General features: G+C 43.9%; 1 protein-coding gene across 7 annotated transcripts in view; it reads left to right on the top strand.

Annotated features, from left to right (window-relative positions):
* Positions 1 to 27,464, top strand: part of KMT2E (lysine methyltransferase 2E (inactive)) — a 134,746-nt gene that overhangs the window by 89,220 nt on the left and 18,062 nt on the right. For 3 of the 7 annotated variants that reach the window (XM_088480234.1, XM_088480232.1, XM_088480237.1), the window contains 9 exons: positions 438 to 602; positions 5,643 to 5,990; positions 6,552 to 6,605; positions 8,557 to 8,808; positions 11,192 to 11,336; positions 17,549 to 17,802; positions 18,639 to 18,695; positions 19,740 to 20,312; positions 20,932 to 21,227. In XM_088480234.1, the coding sequence (XP_088336360.1) occupies positions 438 to 602; positions 5,643 to 5,990; positions 6,552 to 6,605; positions 8,557 to 8,808; positions 11,192 to 11,336; positions 17,549 to 17,802; positions 18,639 to 18,695; positions 19,740 to 20,312; positions 20,932 to 21,227 (2,144 nt within the window). The remainder of the gene's footprint in view (positions 1 to 437; positions 603 to 5,642; positions 5,991 to 6,551; positions 6,606 to 8,556; positions 8,809 to 11,191; positions 11,337 to 17,548; positions 17,803 to 18,638; positions 18,696 to 19,739; positions 20,313 to 20,931; positions 21,228 to 27,464) is intronic. The other 4 variants (XM_088480238.1, XM_088480236.1, XM_088480233.1 and 1 more) reach the window with 3 other exon arrangements.

Genomic DNA, 27,464 nt, shown 5'->3' with positions numbered 1-27,464 from the left:
TTTGTACATTTAACATGTGCAACTTTTTACGTCTATGCATTTTCTTTTTTATCTTTTTGCATGTTAATCATAAACCTTATAATTTGTATTGCTATTCTATTCTGTTTTTTTTTTTGTTTGTTTTTTTTTAGGGGTCTCATAAGTGGCAAAGTGGTAGATCATGCGAGGGTAGAACATCAAACTGTGAAACGTATAGCTAGCTCCTATAGTTGGTGATGCCTTACTATCCATCATTTTTTCCTTTTTTTTTTCTTTTCTTTTCATACTGCAGTGCTGACTGGGTTTGAGAGACTGGCACACAGTAGTAGGGCACTAAAGTACAGAATTTCTTGCCTTTTAGCAGGTTTTTTTTTTTTTTTTACATGTATTTTAATTGTACTTTGTATGACCATATTAATACATTCCTCTTTTTTTTTTTTTTTTTTTGTTTATCTTAGACAAGAGAAGAAAGGAAAATGGAGGCTATTCTTCAAGCGTTTGCCAGGCTAGAGAAGCGAGAGAAAAGGAGAGAACAGGCTTTAGAAAGAATTGGCACATCTAAAACTGATGTCAAACCAGAAACCAAGGATCTTCAGGTCCTCGGTGAATGTGAACTTGCTCAGGTAATTTTGTTCTGAACCCATATCTGCTAATGTACTTTAATTGTTTTTCTAAGAAATGTTTGTAAATTAATTAAATTCTGGAGTTAAAAGCTGAAAATTTTAACATTTTATTGTTTTTTAAAACTCAAACAAAGTCATTTAAAAAAAAAAAAAAAAAAACATTTTTGGAGCCCTAACTTCTCCAGATTAGTGATTACACTTTTCAGTACACTTCATTGTTATATGATTAAACCAGTAACAACGACTAGAATTGAAAATTTTGTTCACCATTTAAAATGAAGTGCTGTGTGTTTGGAGACTTCTAACAACATTAACCTGTCTGCAGTGAATAATGTTACGCAATCGTGTTTGCACTTGCTGCCATGACAATTTATTGAGTTTTATGAGAAATAAGCTCATATGCTCAGAGTGCATAAACCGGCCTCTGCCAGGATTTATCACCGGGTTTGGCATACATATTTCCAGTGGTGTGTTACTAGAAACTATGACCCTCAGGTTTTGCCTTTCTTCAAGTTGGATTGGATCTCGGACTCTGCCTAGCCTCTGAAAGTGCATGTCTCTGCTCTGTCCATCTGGTTCCAGCGCAGAATTGCTCCTCTACCGGATGTTCACACATTTCTGCAATGTGATCTGGTATACAACCCCCCTTTGTCCCTCCTGTGACTCCGTAGGATTTGTCAGTGGTTCTCAACGCACTTCAGGAACCTCCATTCGAACCCCTGGATTCAGTAGATGTCAAATGACTCACTGCGAAGACTCTCTTGGCTATAGAATCTGCCCATAGGGTTAACTGATTTAGGGGCGCTTTCATGACGTTTCCCTTTTTTGATCTATCATCAGGACAGGGCTGTTCTTAGAACGTGCCCTGGCTTCCTTCCCAAGGTGGTCTCTTGTTTCCATCTTAATGAGGAAATTGTAGGTCTGGCCTTTCAATCATCAGACCTCTCTGCAGGTGAGGCCTCTTTAGATGTGGTCCGTGCTTTAAAGAGCTACGTGGACCGCACTAGTTCCATCAGGAAATCGGACTACCTCTTTGTCCTATATGGATTCCACAAGAAGGAATGGGCAGCTAACAAACAGACTCTGGTCAGATGGCTTTGCATGACTATCTCACAGGCTTACATGCAGACTGGCCTTCTTGTGCCGGCTACAGTATCTGCTCATTCTACTCGCTCTGTGGGTCCCTCGTGGGCAGCCCGCACGTCTGCCGAACAACTATGCAAGGCTGCCACATGGTCTTTTGGCCACATCTTTCTTAGTTTCTATGCCTTTGGTACATTTGCCTTTCGGGATGCTTCCTTCGGGCGCCAGGTTCTGTCAACTCGGGAGCATCTCCACCCTTGAACAACTGCTTTGGGATATCCCCATTGTCTCCCTTCGGAGCCCTATGGACCTTGAAGAAGAAAAGGAGAGTTATGGTAAAACTTACCCTTGTTAACGCTTTCTTCAATGTCCACAGGGCACCCGCCCTGATGCACCTGGCTTCTATGGGTTTCTTCTCTTGGTCACTTGTTTCCTACCCTGTGTGAGAGTGTGATTCTTCAGTGTACCAGCCTTCCTTCTCTCCTATCCTGCTCCTGCTTTGGGCTTGTTAACAAAACTGAGTTACCTTCAGGCTGTGGGCGGAGTATAGGGGGAAGGACCGGAGCATCCTGCGATACAAAAAAGCTTTGCTCCAAATATCACCTACACCCCATTGTCTCCCTGTGGACTCTATGGACTTTGACGAAAGAGAGTTAAAAAGGGTAAGTTTTACCATAACTTTCCTTTTTGCCTACACATATCCTCAATTGTTTATTTTGGTGTGTGGGGATTTCTGCGACTCTCAGGATGTCCAGAGATAAGACTACCAAGGAGGTAGGCGCTACAGTGTTGCACACATGTAAGAAGTGTGTTGAGATCATTTCTCCTCCAGATCCGGAGCAGGATGGCCTTTGTGTCAGTTGCTTTACGACCCTGCAACTGGCGACTTCGCCCGTTGAATCCAGTCAAGAACCGGCTTGGGCGTCCAGGTTAACGCAGGTAATGTTGCAGTTTGTAGATTGGATGGCAGTTCCAGTGCCGCAACTTCCCATGGCGGAGCCACTTTTGCACAATCAGTCCAGGGGTTAGCTCAGGTGTGCGCATCTTTGACCAGATGCTAGATAAGGATTGGGCTCCCAGACACAGGCCTGCTGCATGTGAAAGCTCTACTCCTATATCTAGGGGAGGTTCTGACTCAGAAGTGTCTTCAGATGGCGAAGCCACTGTTTCCATTACCTCTGACATTGAGGCGTCTTCCTTCCCAGAGGAGACTTGTCCCCAGTAGATGTAGAGGCTCTAATCAGAGCAGTAAAATCCATTCTCCTCGTGGAGCACTCAGGGCAGCCTCACATATCTAAGGCACCTGACCGTTCCGGAATTTCCGTCTTCAGTACAACTAGAAGACCAACTAGCAGAGGCGTGGGCTCACCCTAGTAAATCCACGCTTTCAAGTTTCCAAGCGCATTGCTACGTTTTACTCTCTCCCAGCAGCGAATAGGGCTAAGTGGGAGTCTCTTCCCCCCCCCAAATCCCCCCCCCCGTGGATGCCTCTATCACTCGGCTTATTAGGTTGTCCCTCCTTCTTATCCCGAACACTGCACCTCTTAGATCCTAAGTATTGGAAGCTAGAAAGCTTCTTCCAAGTCCATTTATGTTAATGCTCTAGCACGTCCTGCCCTTGCATCGTCTTGGTTGGCTTATGCTGTCGGCTGCTGAGCAGAAGCTTTAGATGATGGGCTCACCTCAGGCACGAACAGAGGTGACCTGGTGTCCTTCTTATCTCTCTGAAGCGGTCATATAGTCGGGGATTTTGACTTCTAAGGTATCTGCTTCTGCAATTGGAGCTAGAAGAGCTCTCTGTGCAACGCACCTAGAAGGCCAACATGGAATCCAAGAAGGCTTTGGAAGTCCTTCCCGATTCAGGAGACATTCTGTTCAGTCCGGAATTGGACAAGATAGTGGCCACTCTAGCAGCATCTACGTCCGCTTTCTTACAGTCAGTTGCCACTCCCACTCTCGTTCCTTTAGTCTGCAGGGCTAAGCCAGAGATCAACCATTTCCCAGAAGCCAGGGTTCGTAAAAGTCAGCTTTTATGCATAATATTCATCCTTTTGATTTTGCTTTGGGTATATTTAGATGGATTTCACTATAGCAGGTTTCTTCTAGGGGTACAGTTACTGATGTTACCAATAGCTGTGAGGCCAGCAGCCTTTGCCAACAATAAACTGCTTAGTCTTCCTTGCAGTTGCACCTGATATTGTTTTCACCTTGATGTGACCATCTCAGTGTACATACAGTATCTCTTTTTTTCAAAGCAGTGATGACGAGTGATTGATTAAATTCTGTGTAACGCACTATAGTAATGTTGCTGTATGTGAGTGTGTGTGCTTAGACCATGGCATACAAATGTATGGGCGCTCTAGTTCACTACTTTGTGTTCTGCACTGGCAGTAGACACATTTTAATGCAATATGTAAATAATATGTATTAAAAAAAAAAAAAAAAAAGTGGGTTTTTTTTGTGTTCTCATTTTATATGCTCTTTGTATTGTATTACGTAGATGTGCTAAAAAATGAAAATGCAATGTGTAAAAGCCCAAAAACAAATGGTACAGATAATCTTTTAAGTTTCATGCAACAAAAATATTTGTGTAATGTCCATACAGATGTGTAATCACTTACTGGTTGTCCGTGGTCCGAGACGCCCGGCGCTCTGAGAGGAATAGCGTACCATAATTTGCGTGTTAGGGCCAGGTTCAATTGCCTGCGAAAAGCCGTTATCGGTGAGACTTTCGCAGATTGTCATTTTCGCCAATCTGGACTTATCCCTGTATTCAATTCTTCCGACTTTTCACCGGTGCGTAAAGTCAATGGATAGAACCCTGTGAATATGAATAGGTGTCGAAAAAAGTGCAGAATTGGGGTTTTGGGGTACATCCACAAACCACCCAGCACCCCTTGGACTGTCCCCCAAAGGTAAACTGTCCAAAAAATTTTAAAAAGTTACCAGGACACCCCAAAAAAGTTCTTTCATTTTGAGTGTGAAAAAACCCAAAGTTGGGGGACAAACTTCTAAACTAACAAAATAGACTCGGGGGGGTTTATTGCAGGTGGTTGCGGCAGGTGGGCTTCACACTTTTTTAAAAGTTCACATTATCCACTTTAAAATAGGCTTGCACCCATTTTTATGTACCCCAAATTTGCTGGGACTACTCATTGAAAAAGTGATAAAGAATAGCATTTATCAAGTTGGTTTTTTTTTTTTAAAAGACACTAAACAGCACCTATTGAGACCATTTAAAGACCCAAAATACCTTCAGCAGGGCTATTCGAGGGTACCCATAGTGAACCCCCATGTCACAGCAACTTTAGGGGGTGTCAAATTGATTTCCCCTAAAATTACAGCACTTTTTGCTCACTTGCTCGACTGGTCCCATTTTCGACGATTTGGAATTGAATACGGGGATGAGTGCGATACTTTTTCGCACCCAAAACCTCCCATGTCGGCGTAAAGTCCAGCAACTGACTTTTCGTATCTAAGTGAATATGGCCCTTAGTCTCATCGCTGACACAGCAAAAGGTCACTTGTAGTGTACCAGAGACCCTAGGCTGCGACTTTCATAGCAAAGGAATTGGTTTTACAGACTTAAAAGTTGCACATGAAGCAGGACAAAACTCTGCATGTGGAAAATGCCGTGACCGCTCACATCTGAGTTCTCTTTACAGATACAGGCTCAGTCGCACACATATATATAGATATAGATATACAACTGTTGCTCATCAATTTGTTCAGCGCAAGCTAGCAGTGTAGTGTTGTCACTCCCAATTTTATTTGTGAGTAATAGGCACAATTTGTGTGAGAAAGATGCTTGTCGCGGCCGAGTCCCACAGGACCTGAAGCAACCATAAAAAAGGACACCTCTGTAAGCTTTTGTATTTTCCTTTTAAAGCTAGAAAACAAAACAATTTCTACAATGAATTAATACAAATTCTAAAGGTTTCTTCTTACATTTGTTAGGAGCCAGTAAAAGAGGAACCGGTCAGCAAGCCTACTCCTGCCAAAATTAATCGTACTAAGCAAAGAAAAAGTTTTACTAGAAGCAGAACTCACATTGGGCAACAGCGCCGCCGGCACAGAACTATAAGCACCTGCTCAGACATCCAGCCGTCCTCCCCAGATGTAGAGGTCGCCCCACAGCAAATGGAAACTGAGACTAATGCGCTTGTGGAAGAGGCTGTCAGTGAGAACGTTGCTGTTGACGTTGCCGCCGCCGAAGTTGCTGCTACAGCTGATACTGATGAGGTTACAGATACTGAATCATTTGCACAAAACAAATGTTCGGCAAAATACCCAAAAACTAAAAAGGTAGGTATGTTCACTTCTGGTAAGAAGTACATCTGGAAAGTGTTGGGTCAGTTATAGTTTTATATTTTTATAATTTGTAACATGGGTGTTAACTAAGGATCAAGCAGTTTCCCTATTAGTTTGAGAACTTAAAAAAAAAAAAAAAAAAGGCGGGGGTGGGTCTGGGGGGGAGAGCAAAGAGCCGTATTTGTATTAGGTTACCTAGTTTTTCCTGAAAAAATGTTATCTGGAAGAAAAGTTTTTATGTAGATACATATTTATAATGTTTGCAACAGCTATTGATGCATTCATCCACTTTATGCAAGTAAGCTTTACTTTAAAATATATGTTCTATAGCTTGCATAACTTTCTAATACATATTGTTTAGGGATGTGTTTATTTTATTTTTGTTTTTTGTTTCTTTTTAAAGACGAGGGTATTTTTTACTTTTTTGCACTGTAATGAACTGCAATCTGACCGCTGTTTTGATGAAATTGTTACTGATGGCATGCCTCTTACTACTTGTGTCACGTTGAAGCGTGTATCTAATGAATAATGCATACATTGCCATTCTGTTTGCAGTCTTGCGTAAGCACTTGTGTGGCACTTCAAAAATGGAAGGACACTCTTTTTACAGTATGTATCAAAGGCAGTTTTGTGAATTTTTCTCCACACAAGTATTTTAATCTGTGCCGTAAAATGTTTAGTACACCATAAAATGGCAAAATGATTTGAAGTGTAGAATAAATATTCTTTTACCTAATTACATATTCGTACAGATTGGCAGAATTTTTAACAATGTATTTTATTTCATTGCAAAGCAATTAAACTATTAAATGTTTTGATTTCTTCATTTTAAATATTAAATATCGGGTGTGTCCAGAAGCCCTCACCCCAAATCTATTTTCAGTCCCCGACTAGCACGGGATCTATTGCTGTACAGTGTTATTAAAATCTGGCCCCCAGTCATTTGAATATAAGTGCGCCCTACCCTCACATTGGAAATGTTTGACAATACTGCTAAAGAATAGTCCTTTTCATTTTTCTTAACCTGTTGGATTGACGTTAAATGACACCTGTTCAAATTTATAAAAGATTAGTTGTGATTGCAGCTATTTATTGAGATCTGTTCAGTAATGATAACTGCTTGGAATTAGTATATTCAATTCATAGAATATGTTCCGAAAAGACAATGATGTTATTTTGAATAGACGCCTATTTCTCTAAATGCATGGTCCTCACGCCATGTGTTTATACTAAAGAAGCAACACATCGTTACAGTAAAAAAAATATTGCTAGTTTGTGCATGTACTTTAATGAGCGAAGGTTATTGCCATAGGCATGCTGCGGAAGCATTGCGCAGCGCTACTACAGAACTCACAGTGAATTGAATCTGCCCATTGGTGTCTAATTTATAGAAACTTTTTTTTTTTTTTCTTTGTCCCAGAAATAAAACTACTTTCCATCTGAGATGGAATAGCAATGTTTTGTTCGTCTTTCAGAAATGCTTTGTCTGCATTCTTCTGAATGTCCCAAGTGCATTAAACTTTAGCTTATAGAAATATTCAGGTTATTAGTAAGCTCTACAATATTCTTTCCTGAGACTATACTAATTTGTGCTATTTTTGATCATTAGGCCTGATTCATTACAGATCGCTATTGCGATCGCAGCTGCAATTATGCACGCAGTCTCACTGCGAAGTATGCTAATGTTAGCAATCGCAATGCCGTCACAGCCTAACATAAGGATGCCCACATCTCTTCACATCGTAAGTCTGCAATAATCATTGGTAACATCGAGTAGCCTCACGCACACTTGCACAAGGTCTGGTTTTACTCAGAAATTGCTAACCTCATTGCCCGCAGTGAAAACCCAAGTTGCGTATGACATCGCAGTGGCTAATTTATGCACGCCCCTGCAACGGCGTTCAAACGCACTGGCAGCCTGCGTTACGCCGATCAGCCCCCGTCACCAACCCCAAAAGGTCACTTCCTGTCAATCACTCTGCAATGGGTCTGCGTAGTCACTGCGGTCCCAGTCGACACCTCACACGCACACTGCAATGCATGTGCAGAACGCAACAATCGCCCGTCTGCGTGCATAATCGCAATTGCGAACTGTAATGAATCAGGCCCATTGTAATGTGTTTTGAAACTATAGCTTTCAACCTTATTAATGGCCCGTTTTATGTAACACTTTGAGTCTTAGAAATATCACTTTGCAGCTATTTGTTAATAATGAATCAATTTGTTTTAAGTTATTGAGCAGTGCTGAATAGTATACTTGTTACTGTCCTGCAGTTGTGTTCTCAGTGTGGCTTATACAAGAGTACTAAAAACAACACAGTGAGACAAAATTGTATAAATAATTTAATCTGAGCAAGTTGCTCTTTTTCAAATGTAACCCATTGCATATGAGTGATGAAGAATGGGCTGCAAGTTAGTTACGTCTGTTGCATTTATATCACATTGCTGCACAGTGTGGCATGTCTAGTTTGAAAGCCATTTGAGAGCAAACTTTAGGAGATTACTGATACCTCTGTGTAGGGGGAACTAAAAAATGAGCTATATCTTTTTGTTATTCTAGCACTTGGTCAATGAATGGTTAAGCGAAAAGCATGAGAAGCCTAGTAAACATGGAGAGGCATTTTTGGAAAGACCTCTGCGGATAACCACGGATCCTGAAGTCCTCGCAACACAGTTGAATTCTCTGCCGGGTCTCATCTACAGTCCACACATGTATACCACTCCAAAGCATTATATTCGATTTACCTCGCCATTCCTTTCAGAGAAGAAGAAGAAAAAAGATGAGGAAAATGTGTCCAGCTGTTGCAAAAAGGTATTCTCAGCCAATAACTATTTTAAGTCTCATTCGCCCAGAAGTGAACACTGAGCATTTTGCTTGCATAAGTATATGTTTGTAGTTATATAATTTTATGACCGGTTTTATTTATTTATTAGAGATGTAACTGACTGATTTCATACTAGCACTTTTTATGTTCTCAGTCTACTGTGTGTAGACCATTACAAACACGGTTATAATGTAAATTTTAATAAATAGGTCCTGACATGCTAATCCACATACAATGAACTCGATTCAGTTCAACGCAAATTGAATAGCGCCGGGAGGGAGCTCCCGGAGCTATTCAATTCAGCTCGCTGTTTTGTCGAAGAATGCCGTTTCTCGCGCCCCTCGTGCCTTAAACATGGTGTTTAGTCACGACCGGCGCAATGCTGTTTACACGACGATAAGAGCAGAAAACAGCATAGAGACTGGAGTTTTGTTGGATTTCTGCTTGTACCCAAGGAGGGATGCAAGAAAAAATCCTTAGCAGCGCACTGAATGGAATAGCTCCGGGAGCTCCCTCCCGTCGCTATTCAATTTGCATCGAGCCCAAAGCGACCTAAACCAACTGCTCACAGAGGATGATAAATTTACATATTTATACAACTGGACACCGCGTTAAGATGTGGAAACCTTTGTGTAAAAGAAAATCCTATCCAGTGAAAGATGGATATGCTGCCAAATATTATGAAATTTGTCAGGGCAGCCGCTGTTTATAAGAAAGATTTGCATCCACGAACTATTTTTGTCATCTTGAAATAAAGATTGTACAGATGTGTCTGTCGTTGTTGTTGCAGTCACATTAAACAGCCCTTGTAGCCCCACGTAGTCCAGTGCAAGTGAGCGACTTTTCGTGCGTCTTTCGCCGTAACTGCATCTTATTTGCTATGAGAATAAGAAGCACAATTAGACTTTGATTACAATGATATGCGACGTGTGTATGTTCTGTGTGCTACTGCGGTGTATATGTATACGAAATGCTACATTACAGTGTAAGTGGCTGTTTTCCACACCATGTTCCGTTGTGATGATGATACAGACTCAGCCGCACACAGAACATACACATGCCACATATTTTAATCCACAACGTTTGCTTGTGCGTCTTATTCACATCGCATAGCAAATAAGATTTATTTGTGGGGAATGAGGTGCCAGCCGAGTCGCGCAATTCCAGCGGTTCATGCGCTCTGTGTAACGTGACTTATAGCGAAAGGAGGATAGACTAGGAAGGACATATCTGTTCTATCAGGAATAAGAGATGTCAATTATGAGATTGGGTAAATTTCCCCAAAGGCAGTGGGGAAGCCTAGTAGGAAATCATCTTCTAGTCAAAATTGTCAATTGGCCCCATATTTTCCCTATATGGGAGATCGAGTGTATTGCATATGGGAGGTTGCGTGCACCGTGCTGGAGAGGAGTAATAAGTTGCGTTGAATGAGCGTAATTAGATAGACTTACTATATTTACAGCTTCCATTAAATATGTATTTTACTTTTTAAATGTGTCCGTATATTTAGAGAACCTGTAGATTTGAGGAAAATGGAAAATGTCAGCTGGTAGTCAGTTCAATATTCTCAACACCACCAAGAAAAGGGTGTGTGGTTTTTTAACTTTATTAATTGGTTTTATTTTTTATGAGACCATTAGCTCTACAGGATGAGAGGCGCTCTAATTATGGGCTTTATGTTCTACAAAGTAGAAGGATCAGAGGAAAGCTAGGCTAGAGCTCACATGTGAGATTACTTGTGTTTGAATTGCAGTATTCATTTGACTTACCTACCCCCTCACAGTCTCTGTAGCACGGCCCATTGCAATACAGTCAACTGTCAGAACCCTGTTGAATAGAAAAAGCAGCTCTTCAGAAACCCAAAGAGCAGAGAGGTATGTTGAAGCAGTGATTTATAAAGCTTCAAATGTAAATGAGAGAAAAAAAAAAATGAGTCGCTTATACATTCTATGGACCTCTGGTTTGTATATGAAAACATTAAGTGCCCAACACAGTAGTACTATAACATTTTATATGCTGCCTGCTACATTCATAGAATTTTCAAGCACTACTATGCCAGGATCCTGACACATACACTGATTGCTATGTGCAGGAATATAGAGTTTAAACATCTTGTACTAAGGGACTGGAAAATAAGGTTTTACCGATAATCTAACTATGGACAATTTGTTTATTCATATATGTATGGGGAAATAAGGAAAATTGGTCAAATGTGTCCTGATAACTTTTTAAGCTACAACTATATATATATATATATGCAATTGCTTAGACTGTAACAAACCAATATTTTTATTCAAGTAATTAATCATGAGGGTTTTAAACTCTTACTAAAATTTGCACTGTATTTTTTTATTTTTTAATATATATTAGCGCTGGCTAAAACAAGCTTTGGAAGAGGAGCATTCGGCACCACTGAATCCTTTTGATTCTCCTGCGCAAGATCGATCTCAAAGTCCCATTACATTTGCAGAAAATAAGTGCCATTTAGTCATGAATGGCAGCTGTCCTTTGGCAGGTGAGATACGACCATCCTGTGGTGTTAGTATATGTGTAACATGAATGTCCTGTTATATAATCTGCTGCACTGAAGGAACTTGATTGTTTTAATTTTAACTGTAGGCTAAATACAGTTTAATTCAACAGTTATTAAAACTTGTCCAATGTTTTAAAGATAGGAAAAATATTTCACTGCACTGGAAATTTTATGAATCTATAATCCAAAGTCAGTCAGTATAACCCCTCCTAACACCTGATGTGTGATAATGATTCAAATATTTTTATCCAACTTTCATTAGGGGGTGCAACCACGGAAATATACGTCAAACACACAATTTCCAGAGAAGTTGGGAAAAAAAGTCAGTATTGGTGCACAAGTATACTGACTGAAATAAATTTAAAATATAACCTTTATTCAAATCTGTTAAAACCATTAAATGTTATGCTCTCAAGTAAGTGAAATAAAGTTACAAATCAAAAAAAGTGAAGAAAAACTTGTTTTGCTGCAACAGATATTTCTTCCTGTAGCAATTCTGTCTACAGATCACCTTGTAAACTGGGAGAAATGCATGTGTCTAATATCTTGAGATCTATACTTAGTCATCCATTATAACTAAAGCTGCATACACACACAACGATTTTGTTACCAACGATTTTCTGAACGATTTTCTGTCAGATTTTTTAAAGTGTAATGAACAATTTTTTTGCACTACAAACGATTTTTGCATATTCCCTTAATGAAAATCGTTGAGTTGACAAGTCTGACTAAACTACAAACGTGAACGCGCATGAACGATAATCGTTCATCGTTTGATTCAGAAAGTGAACGATTTTTCAAACGATTATCGTTAAACTAAATCATTTAACGATAATCATTAAAAAAATCGTTGTGTGTATGCAGCTTTAGACATACAGTATATCACTATTACTGATCAATAAAATTTGGAACTAATTAATTAGCACTTTTGTGATATAAGATTATGGATATGGATGAAATGCATTTTAGGTATATATAAACATGGCCATGTGAACCTGTATGAGAAGATGAGAATAACAATTGTTTTCAACTGAATAGGTACACATCTATTCTCTGCAAACTTTCTACCTATATATATATTTTTTGAAACTATGATTAGATCTCAAAATATTAGACACATGCATTTGTCCCAGTTTATTTGGTGAAATGTAAATAGAATTGCTACAGGAAAAAATAACACTTGCAGCAAAACAATATACTTGGCAACACGTTTTTAACTTTATTACATAGTTGCAATTGTCATTTCAACAGGGATTGCTGTTAAATATGCCAGCAACCTTTTTGCAGACTTGTTGGAAGACAAGTCTTGATAGTAAATAGAATAATGGCACAGGATTGGGATGACCAATAAGGTGGTGATTTAAGCAGCATTCTTTTATAACAATAATCATAAGAAAATAACAATAAATAATAAATTGACAAATAATTGAAGTGACTCCTTGGTTCTTATTGTAATTCACAATTTTCATTGAAAGTTTTTCTTCACTTTTTTTTTATTTTTAACTTTATTTCACTTAATTGAGCATATACACATTTATTTGTTTTAACAGATTTGAATAAAGGTTATATATTAAATTTATTTCAGTCGGTATGCTTGTGCACCAATACTGACTTCTTTTTTCCAACTTCTTTGGAAATGGTGTGCCAATCTTTTAAAGGAAATGACTAAAACAGTTTACACACAATATATGTACATGTGTTTTTTTTTTTTTTTAAATATTACATGCAAATAACCATGTTTAGTTACATGCAATGTTTAGCAGATTAACCAACAGTACTTGGTTATAATAATTCCTATTCTCCAGCAGATGGTACTGGATGCTCTGCTCAAAATGGCATCTAACTTAACAAGATAGTGGCCGATATCACTGACCATGTTGAGCTTTTGGTCAATTTAAAAGTTTTGTTTTTAAACATAGTTGTATGTTAAACTGTAAGTTTGTTTTCTATATTTGCCTATTCTATTTCTGTATGAAGTCCAGTAACAGTAAACATCCATTGCATTGGGAAACATGCTCTAAGTGCTCGTGAAATGTAGTTTTGGATGTCAAAATCATAGTATGTCTTGTCTTATGATATTGCTGTACTCCCTTTCTTTATCAGTCCTGTTGTGACACTAAAACCTCTGTTAGCAGTAATACTGTATAAGCTATAGGGCACTATTTATTATCCTAAAACAGCCATTTTTACTAGAGAGAGGGTATTTTATTAAAGGTTTCCACCGCTGGTATCACCAGCGATAGTCATTGCTGGGGCACTCTAACAATAGTCCTTGTGATAACTATGGGGAAGCATAATGAACAATGGTCACAATAGATTAGAGTCATTATATTAATAAGGAAAGTTTTCCTCTTTTAAAGCATTTTTCTTGAAAGCAAAAGAAGAGAAATAAATATTATTTTTCTTTTACTTTCTTTTGAAGTTTTCCACAATATAGCTTTCTAGTTCCCTTACATCACGCACATACGAAAAAGGCCTCTGACTTATCTTACTGCTGTATGCCAGTTTCGCCGGGGAGCTGCGCAGCTGCATTAACAGATCTTCCATCGCTGAGTTGAACTGCAATATAATTTTCTTTTCTTCGTCACTCCAAAGGGAACTCAGGCTTTAGACAGGAGGTGTAGGCTGTGAATAGGATTCCCGACACCAAACAGTTAACTTTTTTTTTCTCCCAGAAGCCCAGGCTCCTTCTCCCCTATGCCCTGGCAGGCCTGTTTTAGTTTGGTAGTTTGGTGCCTGCTGAAGCGGGCACTGTTTTAGGGGGCTGGTTTTAATCCGCTTCAACTTTTATTTCTTTTATTTACCTTTAGTTTCTATTTTAGGGTGGGCATCGCTAGGTGTCCTACAGGACGCTCGGGCTGCCGCTCCACCAGCGTCCGCTGTGCTGGTGTGCGGGTCAGTGTCTTCGGCCAGGGCCCCACATCAGAGGGGGGACCGGTAAGAGCGGCTCCCTGCTTGCAGGGAGCCGCTCTTACCGGTCCCTGCTTGCAGGAAACCACATTGTAGTGGCTGTTTCCGCCAGTGCAGAAGACCACGGCGATACTTGCAGCAGGAGCCCAGGTCGCTTGGTACCCCCGCTAGACCACCAGGGCAGCAGTCAATGGGGCACTTCTATAGAGGCGGCCATTTGCCCTGGTGGTCAATGTCAGAACGGGAAAGTAGGCTCTCCCCTTTAGCTCCTCCCCCACCCCTTGGCACGTCCCCTCACTGTAGGCGTCGCTCCTCCTCTTCCCTCACAGAGAGATGCTGAGTGGCCATTTTCCCCAGTGCCTGCTTTAGCTAGTCTTCGGAGCGTAGCACGGGCTCCTGGTCTCCCTGTATACTTTTTTTTTCTCATTGGTCAGGTTATACAGAAAGCTCCTTCCTGCCGAGTGGAGTTTGGATTCTTCAGTATTTACTGTCCGTTTTTGCCTGCATCGATTATTTCTGTGTGCATGTTAACTTGTTCAGGAGTGCTTTATGTTTCTCACTGTCTCCTGTTCTCTGATTTTGCAATGTCTGATGTTTCATTGTTCTGTCATTTTTATGTGCAGACAGAACAGAATAAGGTGAGATAGTTTGGAGTGCTCATTGTTGCTGGGTTCGGTTAATTCCCCCTTCTCCAAAGCTCCACTTATTGTGGTGGGGTCACATTCATTGCACTACCCCTTTATTGCACACTACTGTTTTCTTTGTGTGTGGGGACTGCCTTGGATTACTGTTCCATGCCAAGGGCAAGGCACCCTGGGATGGGGTGTGTTGCTTAACTGCAGGGCTGTACCACTGTACTTTCTCAGCAGGCTCCAGACCATGATGTTCTCTGTGTCCAGTGTCTCGCAACTACGCAGCAAGAGGGTCCATCAGCCACAACTTCCAGTCAGGAACCGACTTGGGCTATCTCTGACATGTATATCTCTCTCCAGCCCCCTTCCCTTCTTGGGCAGCTGGATGTGGCACCTCTGCGGAACAGCTTTGTGAGGTGCCTATGTAGTCCTCTGCCCATGCGTTTCTCATTCTTTATATTGGACACCTTCGCTTCAGCAGATGCGGCTTTTGCGTAAAGGGTTCTCAGCGCAGCTCAGGAGCGTTCCCTTCCTTAGCGGAATAACTTTGGAACGTCCCAAAAAACTAAAACCTGTGTCCTCTATGGAATGATGAATAAAAGGAGATTTATGTTATTACCTGGTTAAATCCTTTTCTTCTAAATCCATAGGGGACATAGGGCGCCCACCCTGAGAGTTTTGATCTGCTTCCAGTTCCCCTGTCCGCATCTTCTGGGTGTTTGGACCGGTGTGTGTGCGCCAGTCTTCCTTCTCCTTCTCGCTCCTGTCTTGAGCTTGCTAACTTAACTGGCCTAGCTGGGGGCAGGGTATAGGGTAGAAGGAGCATTGGCTGCTGGGAGGAATAAGTTAACGGTGTGGTGCCTATTCAGAGCCTGTACCCACTGTCTAAAACCTGTGTCCCCTATTGATTTCAAAGAAAAGGGTTTAACCAGGTAAGAACATATCTCCTTTTAGCACTTCTTTTTATAATTGAACCTTTTATATACAAGCAAATAAGAATATACATATGGTTAATTTTGTTCTTTCATGTTCTGCTGGGAAAATTAAAGTTACAGGTGCTCTTCAAAGATTACAGAATGGTGGTTGCTTCATCACAGATGCATGTAAGGGAGGGATTAATCTAGACCAGTGAAAACAGACCAAATTCCCCCAGCACACTGCAATGGGGCAGCAAAACAGACTTGCATCCTACATGATAATAGCAATTCAGAGATCTGCTACATACATTTGCAAACATATGGTAAGCCACCAGCCACAGCAAGACATCTCTTTTCTGGTGATCCTACACATGATACTGGTGGTCCTACATGATAATAGCACCAATTTGAGTCAAGCATTATGTATTTTTAAATTGAGAGCTAACTCATCTGAAGACCCCCGCCCCCGCAAGACCCCCCAATATGGAACCACAAGGATCATATCCCACCCTCCAGCTACTGACCCCATACATGTCAGAACAGTGATACACAAAATGGTGGTTGCTCAGAAAATGTATTGGCCCATCGCAGGTGCATAGAAGGGAAGTGCTGTTCAAAGTGAAATAGCTATTGCTAAAATAAAGACAAAGAAAAATGAGGGAACAGATTGGGAAAGGCTTATAATAAAAAGATAAACATTACCATAACCACATTGAGGAGCCAAGAATATACATAAAGGTACTGGCATACCATATATAGATGGTGTCCAGCCCTTATCAATCCAGATATGGTCATCTAAAGGGAACGGCCATCCAAGCCGTTGGGCCTAATAGTCTGCCCATAAGGTAGTTGGCGAGTCCTATTGCTTAATGGTAAGATCGTCTCATGTCTAGCACATCGGATGGGTATGAGGGAATATGTATACCTAAAGGGACACCTCCACTACGCGACCCAGGGAAGACAGTACGATTACGACATCGTAATCGTGCCGTCGTTACTCATCCCCTGCAGTGCCTACACTGAAGAATTAATTGTTCAGTGTAGGCACCCTCCATCATCCCCTAACATGGTCAATCTGTTGTTATTGGCAGATTGACCGGTATCTTCGGGCGATGATTGATGTCGAAACGACCAGCTGGAGTGCGCATCGCTGGTCGTTTCCGACATTTTAGTGCTCGATTAATGGGCGACTGAACGATAACTATTTCCTTATCGTTCAGTGGTTCATTAATATCTGCTAGTGGATGTGCGCCTTTAGTATGTCAATGAAGTGGTTTGACATAGTATATGTAGTCTGGATCATGTGTTTGGTTTCCTCTGTACTGCTTCCTTGTTCAAAAACAAGGGCTTCTCTTTTCCAGGTATTGAATTTATAATATAAAGCTACCTACTACCCACAAAGGACTTTTGGAAGTGAGGTCCCAGAGCTAGTTACAAATAAAAGAACATTATGTGTAAACAGGCATATTTTGTGGTGTGTATTTCTCACAAGAGTGTCCGTGGTAGAGTCATTGCCATAACAAACAGGGATAAATGGCAGCTTTGTCTTTAAAGTCTGCTAATTGTGTGAAGGAAGAGGCCTCTAAAGTGAATCCCAACAAGGACCAGATACAAATACTCCAAGTGAAGCTTGTCCGATGCATCCAGATAAAGCAGTAACAGAAATTTAGTGTATGACCTAGTTTGGATAGGATTGTAATGCTTCCTATTTCCCCTCTTTCGTTTTTACATCTAGATTTAACAACACCATTGAAAAAACGGAGATTGTATCAGTTATTGGACTATACTTATTCAGAGAACTCTACACCTACTGCATCTCCCTATGCTACCCCAACACATGCGGATATTCCATCCATAGATGGTTCGCTATTTACTACGCCTCCCAGGGTAAAGCTAGAGGATGAAACTTGTCGCAGTAATTATAAGCAGACCTATTCACCAGTTACTCCGATAACCCCTTGTATACGTGGAAATCACTTGCATTTTGAGGTGAGCAACTACTCTTAACTTCTTTTCTTCTCATGCCATTCTCAAAATGAACATATTACTTACACACTAATGTATGAGTGCACAGCTTTGCTAACGAAAGAATTAATAGAAAGCGGGAGAAGTTTAGTTATGCAACACCTATGTCTGTCTACAGTACTTCAAGCTCCTACTATTTTCAACATAAATGTATGGGAAAACTAATTATACCCCTTTTACACCGACTTAAAAATCCTGGGTTGATGCACGTGAACGCATATCTTCCCGGGATTTTTGTCAGTGTAAACGGATCCACCCCGGTCCAGAGACCTGGGGTTCCAACTCGAGTAGCTTGCAGGGTTGGCCACGGGTCGTTCCCGTGTCGCCCTGCAGTTTAAACGGCGTGATCCGGGTCACGGTGACCCAGATCGTGCTGCATTCTGCCAGATTGGCCGGCTTCAGTGGCGCATCATCTCCAAGTGTCCCCTGGAACCAGGGCCAGCTTGACCAGCACAGAGCAGCGCAGATTTTTCCAAGCCCTGCCTCTGGACCACTACAGAGTGAGGTGAGATGGAGGGAGGGCGATAGGAAGAAGTGCTGATTACCAGCGCCGGAAGAGCCGCGTCACTGCAGACCCGGCTTCGGTGTGAACAGTGCTGCGGTGTAAAAGGGGTCTGATCCGGGTTGGAAACATGTTCTAAATCCCAGGTCAGACCCAGGACCTTGGTGTAAAAGGGATATTAGTGTCTTGTGGGTTTTTCATATCGCACGTCCACATAACTAGTACGATTTCCTTTTTCTTTTTTTTTTTTCTTCGTTTTAATTCACATTATAACGACCTTTTCTTTCATTATTTTCAGAGCACATCGTCGCCAGAGAGTTCCCCAGAGCTGAGTAGAAGATCTTTTGACCAGGAAGTAAGTATTTGATCTACTGTAAAATACAGTCCAATGGCTACAACATGTAACATACAACACAAAATTTTGCTAAATGCTTACGGTATGCGTGAAAGTCCTTATTGGTTTCTGGGGCCATTCAAGAACAGTTGCATCACTGCTAACATGACATTCTGGACTGTTTCTGGATTATTTTATGGCGATACCAGATACTAACTGAACCTACCAGTACCCTTTGTAAAGAAAAACTACACCCCCCCCCCAGTACACACTTATGTCTATTTAGAGCCTGTTCGCAGGTATTCACTGAAACTGTGCTGGAAATTTTGCACAAGTTTAGAATGGGTGTTCTGAAAAAGCACTGTACTCATTCCCTTTTGTTTACTACCTGGTTCTCCTGACTAAAGCCCAGCACAGACCATATCTGCGCACAAAACGTACTTGTCTTTTATAGCAGCTGATTTTCACCTATGTCGACTATCTATGTGGAGAGTGCTTCAGTGTTGCAGGTTTCAGAACTGATTGTGTCTTCTGTGTGTAGTGTAATGTTTGACTGGTTAAATATAGTGATGTCAGACAATAATGTAGTTGAGAATAATTTCCACAGTTGTTTATACATGTTCATATGACCAATATGTTAATCAAACTTAATTTGACTAAAACTGGTTAATAGCACTGCTCTTTTTTTACAAAAATGTTCAGAATTCTTGGTTTGGCCAGTCACGTCTTCTGTCCTATCATTCAGGGCCCATTTGGACTTCTGTTAGATGGTTGTATTGAAGTTTGTTAAAATGACTGCTGGGTATGTGGGGGAAAAATAGGCATGTTTAATACCTGCATTCGCAGTGGTCAGTTTGGTGCCTTATATATGAAGTTTTTTTTATTTGCAAAGTAAAGTTCCTGATTCTAGGTATATTTCCACTCCTCCTTTTTGTTTTTTCTTTCATTTTCTAAAGTGGTAGTCAACTTTTCTTTCTATCACTAGTATTACTCATCCCTAGCGTCACTTATGTTCTAAACTGAACCTGTACATTTTGCCTGTTAATGTAATGCTCTGTTTGTTAGCAGGCTACTGAGCGAGCAGCAACATCTCTAGCAATGAATTCATTCAGAAATTGTAACCTGACAGAAATGGGAGTGCAAGAGATAAAACCTATTGGCTATTCAAGCCCACGGAGCAGGACTGACTTAAACAGACCATGCACATCGGAAAGTGAATCTGTGCCAGACCTTCATTTGGGACTTGAACTGAAGGTGCATACTGCACTGCAAAACAATATGGAGCCCTTGTCCCTAGATAGGACTGATTCAAACAGCCAGCAGGAAACTGCTCACTGTGGACAGGGTGCTGTGTATTCATCTTGGATCAAAAGCCCAGAGGGGACAGGGGTGAACTTCTCTGCCGTTAATTCTAATTTGAGAGACCTGACCCCTTCACACCAGTTGGAGGTTGGCGGTGGATTCAGAATGAATGACTCAAAGTGCCTGATTCAAGAGGATGCACGTAGCGTGTTCATGGATGGATCCATTTTTTGTTCTTCAGATGAAGGACTTGTTACTGGATTTGGAAGAGTACTTTGTAGTGATGCTGTTTTAGATGGAAATGGGACACAACTAAATCCTCCACAAAAGAAAAAGGTGTGCAGAAAGTTTGTAGTAGTTTAATTTGTTTTTATGTGTCTAATAATGTTATCAGATTTTTATGGGAATTTCAAGGGTTAAAAATAGTAGCATTCAATCATGTTTATCATTTGGCGCAATGAATAGGCGTTGCGGTCATCTCTTAATAAAATCTGATCAGTATCTAGTAAAAACAAACCATGTAGTAAAGTAACATGGTTTATCTTTGAGTTAACCTGATGAGTGGGCAGAATTAATGTGAAAGAGTAACTGTTACTATTAAGTATGTATTACCATATGCCCACTGTGTTTCTGCACATAAATCCTTCCTAATCCAGGAAAAATAGCTGGTACATTAAACACTGCCACCTATGTCAAACTCTGCTTTTGATTCACACCCTTAAGTACATTGCGATTCCATTAAAGTTCATTAAAAGTGTATTGTGCTTTAAGGTACATATAAGACATGTATGTAATTTGAAGGTACACTCAAGTAGTGTTATTGTGGCGGACAAAAAAGTTGTCCTTTCCATTGATAGGAAAGTATTCTGTTGTAAATGCAATGGCACCAAAGTATTTTTAAAACCTATTCTAAAAAGCTGCCCCCTTCAAATGTTTTTTTAATTATTTTATTTAGGTATCATTGCTGGAATACCGAAAAAGACAGCGTGAAGCCAGAAAGAGTGGCTCTAAGTCTGAAAGTTTATCTCTAGTCACACTTTCCCCACATCCTGACAATGGAAATCTAGTTGGGAACTGTGCTACTGAAAACTTTAGTAACAATGTGGACAATATGGAACCCAATGATTTTGTGGCTAGTCAGGCTGTACCGCTGCCAACTGAAGTCCAAAATGCTTCATCGGAGGAGACAGACCAAAATTCTCCAGTTATTGATGGCTCCTCAACTGAGAAAAATGACCCGGAGGTTCAATGGTAAATGATTAGTGTGTGTGTTTTTTATTTAGTCCACAAACCTTTTGCTTTTATCATTAGTACTTCAGTTGCATAAATATAAATTGATATTGCATAATATGATCTCGTTCTAAAAGTGGCTGGTATTATTATTATTATTATCCTTTATTTATATGGCGCCACAAAGGTTCCGCAGCGCCTTACACAGTACATAAATGAGCACACAAGAAAAACAGTTAATAGTAATACAAAACAATGCAGGACAAGGTTATAAGGTTATAGGTCAGCTGCAAAACACAAGCAGCAGGACATGAGCAACCAGGTGGTAGGTGCCATTGTAGGGAGTTAGGAGTAAATTATACTATAAGTAGGGGGAGGAGAAGCACGTGAGGATGAGGGCCCTGCTCGTGAGAGCTTACATTCTAAAGGGGAAGGGCAGACAGACAGGGGCGACACAGAGGGCACCACGCAGTTAAAGCTTTGCTGCTCCCAGGATGCACTTGGGTCCGTCCTCCTCTATACCCCACCCCGGCCACAGGCACCTCAGTTTTAGTTGGTGCCCGGCCGGAGTCGGGTCACCCTGTCGCAGTGGGGCTGCAGGAGCAGCCCCTAAGCTTTATTTTAAAAGAGAAATTTTTAAATTTTTTTCTACTTTTTTTACACTGTTAGAGCGGCAGCATCAGACTGTCCTTTAGGACGTCCACGCTGCCGCTCCTTCTCCCCGCTGGCGCCGCGACGCCAGTACAGCTCTGGGGATCGCGGCGGGACCCCAGAGCCTGTACTAGCCGGGCTCTGGGGACTCCCTTGACTGCTGCCGGACGCGACGGGGATCAGGTAAGCCGCGGGTCACCGCGTGCGGCGGCCCGCGGATACTTTACATGCAGTCAGAAGCCTCCGGTCTCTGGGGACAGACCGGAGGCGCTAGCGGCGGCGGGCTCCCCCTCAATTGAGGAATACCCCGCGTGTCCGCTAGACCACCAGGGTATCAGGCTGGTAGCGGGACCGGCAACCCGGGGGTTAATTGCTAGCCAGGGGAGGCAGCCTTCCCTGTCTAGCGGCTCCTCCCCTCAGCTCAGCGCGCCTTTCAACTAGGAGTCTGGCGTCGCTGAGCTGCTCTTATCTCTCGGCCACTCCTCCTCTGAGGTCTCCGGCGGCCATCTTTACTGGCACACCGCAGACTCCCAGGCGGTATCAAGTGGACCGGTCCCCCTGTGTACCTCTCCCCTGCTAAAGGACAGTGTACACAGCGCTATAGCCCTCCCAGACACTGAATCTGGGAGGTTGATTGTAGCGGAAGGTGCAGTGAGTACTAACTGTTCTGCATTGTATGTGACTATTGCTAGTGCTGCCTGTCTGTGACTTATTCTCCTTGCTGTCAGCTTATAACTATCCCTTTCCTTCTCCTACGGCCCGCAGGTGTGTGGGGGAAGGGCGTTTTTCTGAGACCCTCACTTATATAAAACACGTATTTGTGGGGTCAGTCACATACTGTTGTGTGCTACACAGTACCATATCTGGGCTGTTGTGTCGCATACTGGTGAGTGCGCGGGTGTTAAAACCGTAATTCCTCTGGTGATACCTATTTCTTGTGATTTACGGTATCATGTCTGATGAGGAGACTGAGCGCTCTGTGGCTCCTGTGCTATTTTCCTGCAGACGTTGTGCTGCTGGAGTTGATGGGGAGGACTTATCTCAGGATGGTCTGTGCGGGCGGTGCCAGCTGGTACCGGGCCCCTCCAACCCCCCTGTATCACAGGACCCTCCTTGGGCGATGTTTTCACAGGTGCTGGCGTCTATTGCGGACCGGTTATCGGTCCCATCAGCGGTCCCTTCTAGGGCGTTACCACAGCCCACCATCCCCCATTCCCCGGGGGTTCCACAAATGTTGCGGTCTTCCCCCGGGGCCCAGACTGTGGGTCCTTACTCGGGACTGCCTGTGTATGTGCAGTCTTCCCCAGGGACGCGTCAGTCTGTAGTGCCTTTGCAGAGTTTTGCTCCGACGGCTCCTCCGCCTTGGGTGGATGTTCTATCCAGCTCCGTACAGAGTCTGGCGGCTTCATCCTCGGCGTTTCAGTCCATGTTGCAAGGTGATGTGCCACCAAGGGCGTCTAAACGTCCGGTTGTGAGTTCACTAGCTGCGCAGTTGTCGGACTCGGAAGTGTCCTCAGATGATGGAGAAATCCATGAGGACTCTGACTCTGATGTCATGGGGCAGGAGGTGGAAGCTAAGTCCTCCATTAATGTTCCAGCCTTAGTTAGGGCGGTGCGGGCTATCCTACATGTTGAGGATGATGCGCCGGCTCCTAGGTCGAAGTTTCCTAATTTTAAAAAGGCCAAGGTGACTTCAACTGTGTTCCCCCTGTCTGATCAATTATCGGATCATATGGCGGCGGCCTGGCAATTACCTAGTAAGAGGTTCCATCCACAGAAGAGGTTGGCGGCGAACTATCTTTTTCCTGAAGCTCATTGCAGGAAATGGGAAACTCCGCCGGCGGTGGATTCCCACGTTACACGCTTGATCAAAAGCGCGACGCTGCCATTGTCGTCTGAAGGATCCCACGGACAGGAAGGTGGAGACTTGTTTAAAGTCCATTTATTCTCTTTCCGGGGCGGTGGCTCGTCCGTCCATGGCTATCTCCTGGGTGGCTAAAGCCATTGAGGCATGGGCCAATGCCTTGGAGGATACCTTTCCTGATGAGGCTCCGGATATCCAGAGAGCGTTAGTGGGACAGATGCGGGATGCAGCTTCCTATATTGGGGAAGCGTCTTTGGATGCCAGCCTGCTCACTTCTAGGGTGTCGGCTGCAGCGGTGTCTGCTCGGCGCTCCCTGTGGCTGAGGTCCTGGAGGGCTGATGCAGATTCAAAAAAGGGTCTGGAGGCCTTGCCTTTTAATGGTGATTTACTATTTGGTCCGGATTTGGACAGAATAGTGGATACTTTGGCTAAGTCCAAGTCGGCTTTTCTCCCTTCGGCCTCTGCGCCGGCTAAAGTGAGGAGCTCTGCCTTTCGGTCCATTCGGGTTCAGGGTAAGGCCAAGGGCCAGTCCTTCCCGAGACATTCGGCGACCAAGGCCGCACCCAAGCCCAAGAAGCAGGCATGGAGTGCTCGGCGCCCTTCTTCCAAGCAGGAGGATAAGCCTGCTGCCTGATGGGACGGGCCTCTCTCTGGGGGACCCCAGAGTGGGAGGCCGACTTCTCCAATTCGCCCAGTGTTGGCACAATACCACCACGGATGCCTGGGTTCGAGAAGTGGTCTCTCAGGGGTACGCCCTGTCTTTTCGGTTCAGGCCGCCCCACCAGTTTTTCTGTACGAGTCCTTCTCTGGACAAGACCAAAGCTGGTCAGATTCAGGTAGCTATAGAATCCTTGCTACAAGCAGGGGTCATTGTTCCCGTTCCGCAGTCTCAGCGCGGGACGGGGTACTATTCTACTCTGTTTCTGGTACAGAAACCCAATGGTTCTCATCGCCCTATCCTGAATTTGAAGTCTCTGAACAGATACCTCAGAGTTCCCAGGTTCAGGATGGAAACGTTACGTTCCATCATTCTGGCGATGGAACCCGGGGATTATATGGTCTCCCTCGATATCCAGGACGCCTATCTCCATGTGCCCATAGCACCGGCACATCAGCGGTATCTGAGGTTTGCTATCCTGAACCATCACTACCAATTTCGGGCGTTGCCTTTTGGCCTTTCCACGGCTCCGAGGGTGTTCACCAAGGTGATGGCGGTTATGGCTGCCCACCTTCGGGGTCAGGGTCTACGTCTGTTGCCGTACCTGGACGATCTTCTACTACTGGCGAGCTCCCCGGAGGTGCTTCTTCGACATCTCCACCTGACCATTGCTTGTCTTCAAGCACACGGGTGGTTGATAAACTGGAAGAAGTCCTCCCTGATTCCATCACAGCGGATGGTTCATTTGGGAGCCCTGCTGGATTCTCGTCAGCAGCGGATTTTCCTGACTCCAGAGAAGGTCTCCTCCCTGCAGCTGCGGATACACAGTTGCCTGAGCAGTTGCCGCCTGTCGGTCCATTCAGCTATGAGAGTTCTGGGGTCCATGGTGTCGACATTCGACATGGTGGAATTTGCCCAGTTCCATTCCCGGCCTCTGCAGGGGCTGATTCTATCGGAATGGAACGGGTTACCTCACCAGATCCGCTCTCAGATGCTGGTGTTGTCCCCGGAGGTTCGGCAGTCTTTGCCTTGGTGGCTTCAGACGGCGCATCTGGTCGAGGGGCGCCCCTTTTGGATCCCGGACTGGGTCCTGCTCACGACGGATGCCAGTCTTCGGGGTTGGGGGGCAGTGACCGGCTCATTATCGCTTCAGGGTCGTTGGTCCGCGGAAGAAGCACTTCTCCCCATCAACATCCTGGAACTGCGGGCTGTGTACAGGGCCCTGCAGTCGTCCGGCCCCGCTCTTCACGGAAGGGCGGTTCAGGTGCAGTCCGACAACGCCACCACGGTGGCGTACATCAACCACCAAGGGGGAACTCGCAGTCGGGCAGCAATGTCGGAGGTGTCTCGCATTCTTGCTTGGGCGGAGTGTCACGTTCCAGCGATCTCGGCAGTCTTCATTCCCGGAGTCCTCAATTGGGAGGCGGACTTCCTCAGCCGTCACGACGTGCATCCCGGGGAATGGTCGCTTCACCCAGAGGTGTTTCAGCTACTCGTGGACAGGTGGATGCTGGAGCTGGACTTGATGGCCTCCCATCACAATCACAAGTTGCCCGTTTACGGGTCAAGGACAAGAGACGCAGGCGCCTGTCTGGTAGACGCTCTGTCGGTGAAATGGACGTTTCACCTGGTGTATCTGTTTCCTCCGATATCCTTACTTCCTCGGGTTCTGCGGAAATTCAAGCAGGACGGCGGCACGCTCGTGCTGGTGGCTCTGGCGTGGCCCAGACGTCCTTGGTACTCCGATCTGAGGTGCCTCTCCATCGACGCTCCGTACCTTCTTCCTCAGCGTCGGGACCTGTTGTCTCAAGGGCCCTGCCTTTACCTGGATCTGGGTCGGCTGTCTTTGACGGCGTGGCTCTTGAGACAGCCGTCTTGAGGTCTAGGGGTTTCTCCAGTTCGGTGATTGGTACCATGCTTAGGGCACGCAAGCCTGCTTCCGCGCGGATTTACCACAGGGTGTGGCGCACTTATTTTCAGTGGTGTGAATCCAGAAACTATGATCCGCAGGTGTTTCGGGTTTCCAGAATCTTGGAATTTCTTCAATCGGGTTTGGACCTCGGCTTACGCCTGGCCTCTCTGAAGGTTCATGTGTCTGCTTTGTCCGTGTGGTTTCAGCGACGGATTGCTACACTGGCAGACGTTCACACCTTTTTCCAAGGTGTTCTCAGGATCCAGCCTCCCTTCGTGCCTCCGGTGGCTCCGTGGGACTTGGCGGTGGTGCTGCGGGTCTTGCAGGGTCCTCCTTTTGAGCCGCTTGAGTCGGTGGAGCTCAAGTGGCTGACGTTTAAGACCATTTTTCTCCTGGCAATTGCGTCTGCCAGGAGGGTTTCAGAATTGGGGGCGCTTTCCTGTCGCTCCCCTTTTCTGATTTTTCACCAGGACAGGGCGGTGCTCCGCACTCGTCCTGAGTTTTTGCCCAAAGTGGTCTCAAAGTTCCACATTAATCAGGAACTTGTTGTGCCAGCTTTTCAGTCGCCTGATCTTTCCGCTGGTGAGGCTTCCTTAGATTTAGTCCGGGCACTTAGAATCTACGTGGACCGGACTGCTTCGGTTAGGAAGTCGGATTCTTTGTTTGTTCTCTTCGGTTTTCACAAGAGGGGTTGGCCTGCCAACAAGCAAACGTTAGCCCGTTGGCTTCGTTCAGTTATTTGTGAGGCTTATGCACAGGAGGGTTTACCTGTGCCAGCCTCTGTTAAGGCTCATTCCACTCGTTCTGTGGGTCCCTCTTGGGCTGCTAGAGGTGGCGCCTCCGCTGTTCAGCTGTGTAAGGCGGCTACTTGGTCTTCAATTCAGACGTTTTTGAGGTTTTATGCGTTTGACACCTTCGCCTCTCAGGATGCATCCTTTGGGCGCCCGGTACTCCTTTCAGCACAGGAGCGTCCCCGCCCTTAGTTGAACTGCTTTGGGACATCCCCAAGGTCAACCCTGTGGACCCCCTATGGACCCTGAAGTAGAAAACAAGAGATATGGTAAGAACTTACCTTTGTTATCTCTGTTTCTACGAAGTCCATAGGGTCCACAGGGCGCCCGCCCTGACGCACCTGGCTTCAAATGGGCTGTGTGGCTGGTCACCGGTTTTCCG

The sequence above is a fragment of the Taudactylus pleione genome, unplaced genomic scaffold (assembly GCF_031769625.1).
Source record: "Taudactylus pleione unplaced genomic scaffold, aTauple2 ptg000251l, whole genome shotgun sequence".
In the NCBI taxonomy this organism is placed as follows: Eukaryota; Metazoa; Chordata; class Amphibia; order Anura; family Myobatrachidae; genus Taudactylus; species Taudactylus pleione.
The sequence above is the reverse complement of the archived record's forward strand: the minus strand, read 5'-3'. Positions and strand labels throughout refer to the sequence as shown.